The sequence below is a fragment of the Scophthalmus maximus genome, chromosome 18 (assembly GCF_022379125.1).
Source record: "Scophthalmus maximus strain ysfricsl-2021 chromosome 18, ASM2237912v1, whole genome shotgun sequence".
Classification (NCBI taxonomy): Eukaryota; Metazoa; Chordata; class Actinopteri; order Pleuronectiformes; family Scophthalmidae; genus Scophthalmus; species Scophthalmus maximus.
In genome coordinates, this window is record NC_061532.1 from 9,969,901 (window position 1) to 9,974,634 (window position 4,734).

A 4,734-nucleotide genomic window follows, 5' to 3' on the forward strand; every position below is an offset into this window, starting at 1 on the left:
GATTTTGGTCAATAGCTAGAGAAAATCTTCTCAAGGCACATTTACAAGATTCACAGATCTTCATGGTCTGTGATCTAACATGATACATGTGGAGGGCTGAGACTGCGACATCTACACACTCAAACACACACACACACAATGGACCAGAGACATGTATCTGATTGAGCGTGTCAGTGCAACACACGTTACCTATACCAAACAAAATCAGTCCCAGCAGAGACACACACATCCCTCCCCTGCAGCCGGATCAAGCCAACTACAGCTCTGTTATTTATGGCAAACACCGAGGGTGAAATTGATTCAACCAGACAGGCTGCATATTGGTAACACAACATTATGAAAACGTCTCCATCACCACTTGCATTGACACTAGCCATTCACTTTGTGCATACTATCAGGTATGAATCAGAGGTGCAGCAAGCTGGCAGCCAAGCCAGAGACAAACATTACAGCAAAACATTTCCATAAATCTACCCCGGTCCTTTCAGACTCAATTAAAGTGAGGAGACAAGCGAGGGTAGACGGACGTCTTCATACTACTCACGAAATGATTGATTCCACCTTCACTGATGCTACGGTACATCACAGCCCTGAAGAAAATGAAGGCAGTGTCCGACGCGGCAACATCCGTCCAGAGATAAAGCCCCCGCAGACCGACACAACACATGTGCTCTGATAACGCAACGTGTTTCTTCGCGATAAGTGCCACACTGAGGAAATATGTGCAAAGAAGGCAACATGACTTGAGTAGTGCTGTTGTGGAGAATGAAAAATACATAATCCGGAGATATCAACAGGCCCTTGAATGTGTAAACACCAGCAGGAGAAAACCCGCATAATGAAATATAGCCTGTGGCCATGTACTGTATGTTCCTATTGACTCTATACAACTGCCTATATAGTGTAGCTCCCAGATCCCATATGGATTTTTCATAAAGCCTTTATGGGTTTGATGCAGATGACCATTTTATTGCCTCCAAATTCTGTGGAGATATATGAACCCTATTTGGCTTGAGGCAGGTCAGGCAGCACCAGGACATCAATAATTCATAGTCCCCAACATGTGGGTGTATGTGTGTGTGTGTGTGTGTGTGTGTGTGTGTGTGTGTGTGTGCATGTGTGAGTAAGTGTGCCAGATCGTGTGTTATTGTTTACCAAATTGTGTGACCAAACAACACCTGCTAGACCAAGTAATTGTTTTTCATATTTCAACCTCCATTTATTTGAAACCCCCAAAAAAAGAAGAGATCATGGTTAAATCCACTAAACTTAAATACAAAAATAAGGGACTCAAATTGAAATCAATATGAATACACTTTACACATACATCCAGTGCTGTGGATCAGCATGACAGCATTGTGAGACCGACAGTACTCTCGTTATGGCCAAAGGGGAGCTCGGAACAAGCCAAAATGCTTCGTCTTTTAGGCAACTGTGTCGCCCGGGAGCGTCAGAGGTCGATGTATGTGTCAGTGGCTTGGATCTGTGTCATGGTCAGTCCCGGTCTTAAAGCTAACAGTAAAAAAATATACGGGAGACTTTTTTTTCGAGAGCCACCCCAGATCCTCTGTTTCACCCCCACCAGCCCATCTCACCGTCTGGTCTGCCGCAGCAGGCGCCCTGTGTGGAGAAGGGGCCAAGATTTCCATTATCCCGAGAAATTAAAACAGAAAAAACCAAACCGAGCCTTGTGCGCAATGTGAGGGTTGTAGAGGTGACTTCTCTGTTCGGGGCAATGGAGTCGTTAGAAATCGTCCGTTCCACTTACGCACGAATTTTAATCTGAAGGGGCGTTGTCTGTTTATGTGGCTGCACTCTCTCTCTCCCTCTCTCTCTCTCTCTCCCTCTCTCTCTCTCTCTCTCTCTCTCTCTCCCTCTCTCTCTCTGTCTCTCTCAGTTTTCAACACCCTGCAATTTTAATGAAAATTCCACAGGGCTGCGGTGTGGTCCAGACGCACCCGGGGTCCACCCGTGGCAAGCAGCCGGTCCGAAACCAACAGGTCCTTGCGTGCGTATGCGTCCATGTGCTTTTGTGTGCGCGCAAAACTGTGCGTCCGAGCGCAGTTGGCGAGAGGAGGCAGCTGGGGGGAGAGAGAGAGAGAGAGAGAGAGAGGAGGGGGATGGAGGAGAGGATATCAAACGGAATCCCTGATCACTCCTTGCCCCCGTTAACCAAAGACAGCTCTTTGAGAATTCCACTGGCGTCCACTCGCCTCCTCTCCCGGATCATGTCCTCCAGGCTGCGAAAGACCAGAGTGTGCACCCCGCTGCCGGTCAGATGCACTTTGAGGAAATACTGCTGCTCCGCTGAGTGTGCCTCTCCCCCGGCTTTGAACTCCCTCTTCCCAAAGCGACACCAGGCTGCGAAACTTTCCGAGTTGGTCCAGCATATCTCCTCGCTGCTCAGGCCCAGGTGTCCCGCTGCGTTCTGCATCACGAGGTCAGGGGGAAGCGGCCGGTACCGGTACCGATTGTTGGCTATCCTCCCGTGGCGGCCGTTGCTGATCTCAAGCAGGCTGTCCTTGCGGATCTCGCCCTTGTGCAGATGGATGACCTGGTCGTCCTGCCCGCAGACGGCCCAGTGGGGGGCTTGCGCCCTGGCCACCAGCTCCAGCAGGTCCCCCGGTTTGCACATAGTCAGCAAAGTTTTGGCCGAGTACACATTCAAGTCCTCGTTCTCCCGCAGCTTGGAGAAGATGCATTCCTGGGAGCAGAACGCGGAGTACTCCACCTCGCTGACCGAGAACGGTCCCTCCTCGGCCGGGCTGTTGTCTTTGGTGAAGCCGCAGTCAGACGGAGTGCGGTCGTCCACCTCCTCCTCTTCGTCAGAGAAGAAGTAGGCGACGCCGACCCGAAGCTCGTCCTTCTCTAGCCCGGACGGATCCCCCGTGGGCAGCTCGCTGTAGTTGAGGTGGGTGATCCGATCCAGTTGATTTCCCATCAATGACCTGGCAAGGCAGAGGCATGGACTGCGGTGTCTGGGAGGGACGGGGGGAGGGTGAGAGATGGAGGGATAGAGAGAGAGAGAGAGAGAGAGAGGAGTGCCAAGTCAAATGAAACGTCAAGCAAAATATAGCCACTTTTACGGGGCGCCACACACCATGCACAAACGCCTGGCTGCATTCAAATCCATTTGGACAACTGATAAAAGAGTAGGCTGAGGGAGCGCTCATCACTTCCCGGCAGCCACCTATGTAGAGAGGGACAAGAGCTCTCTCGTGTCATTGAGCCGAAAGAGTACACAAACACAATCAGCGATCCTCTGCGCCTTGCTCGCCTCGCACCCATTCGACAATCACTAATTCCCGTGGAATGTGAAAAGAGATCGCTGCTCCCATGCAGAAGAAGCACGGTAAAGGAAAAGCCCTGAGCTTGGTAGCTGCTGGGCGAAAAAGAGCGTGGACATAGACGGCACAGTAGATAAAGGCCACTGCTGTGTCTTTACGCACGGCGCAAAATGAAGAGAAACTGGAGAAAAAGAGGATACCTGTGCGCTCCCCGGGGCAAGTGGTTAAATATCCTTATTGTCCATTGGTGCGTAGGGCTGCACGGTCCCCTGCGCGCCTTCTCTCTCTTCTTCTCTCCCCCTTTCTTCTCACACTTGTCTGTCACGCTTCGCACCTCGTACCGGCTGCTCCGGCTGTCGTGCGCGCATGTACTTCCCTTCTTTCAGCGCCAGCTCCATTTAAGTACCAAGGAGAGCTCCGCCTCGGCCGGCGCGCTCCGCCCTCAGAGGGTTCTACTGGCGCGCAGTCACGGGTCCGTTACCAACCGAGCCAATGGGAGTCGTTCAGGAATACGCCAGTCAATCAGACGATCCAATCAGGCACGGTCAGGGCGGCTCGGGGCAATAGGCGGCTGTTACTGTGGCATGGTTTTTGTTGTCAGAGAGCTGTGGAATTCTGTACATGATCGGCGGAGTCCGTATTGGCAAGTTCAAGGCAGCAGTCGCCAGTGATAAGAGCCTGCACATCTCAGGAGGAGGATAGCTTTTACTGCGCTCCGATGTGCCATAAACAGCTCTGCTATCTGGGAAAATGCTCCTTAAAACTGCACGCTTATCGCACACAGACAGTTGCTGCAGGACGTGACAAATGTGTTCCCCACCTCCCTGAATACACGAGCAGGCTCCGTCCTCCAGTTTCCACGTGTAACTTGTAAAAGTATTCCCACACATGCATCACTTGGTCCTCCACGTCTGTCACCGTGTGAGTGCGTGTTTACGCGCCTGACAGAGACTGGAGGGAGGGGCTGCTGGAGGCAGGTGTTTGTGGGGTGGGAACAAAAGAAAGGAGTCCACGGAAACTGTATCATATTTTATTTTTCATTGATGTCGTGTGTAGGAACAAAATATGACTGAAATGAAATGCATATCAAATTTCAGCCAGCAAGTCACTTTTGCATGCATAATATATTGTGCTGCGCCTGCAAGATAGATGTGTGTGCACCTGATGCCATCCACATTCCGCTGCCACCTCTCTTTTAACCAGAGCAGAGAGACACCTTGCTGTTTCATATCTGACCCTCATATGGACGTGAATGTTTTATCAGTCTACTATATGTCAGAAATGTGTTCATTTATTCCCTTCTTTCTTTTCCCTTTTTCCACCTTGGCATCATCCAGAGAGCATTTAAGAGTATCTCTCTTTTTTCCCTCTCCCAGATGGTCGGAGATAGCAGCATCTCTCAGAACAGTCCCTGGTCTTTGTTTCCATCGGTGGCAGGCAGGCAGAG

General features: G+C 50.9%; 1 protein-coding gene across 1 annotated transcript; it reads right to left on the reverse strand.

Moving 5' to 3' along the window:
- Positions 1-1,194: 1,194 nt before the first annotated feature.
- On the reverse strand, positions 1,195-3,647 carry lratd1 (LRAT domain containing 1). The gene is made up of 2 exons (XM_035618098.2): positions 3,488-3,647; positions 1,195-2,978 (listed from the first exon to the last, which is right to left on the reverse strand). The coding sequence occupies exon 2, from the start codon at positions 2,939-2,941 to the stop codon at positions 2,153-2,155; it is 789 nt and encodes a 262-aa protein (XP_035473991.1). The 5' UTR covers positions 2,942-2,978; positions 3,488-3,647; the 3' UTR covers positions 1,195-2,152.
- Positions 3,648-4,734: the final 1,087 nt, after the last annotated feature.

Coding starts and splice junctions, on each gene's coding strand:
- lratd1 (XM_035618098.2), bottom strand. CDS start 2,941: ATGGGAAATCAACTGGATCGGATCACCCACCTCAACTACAGCGAGCTG.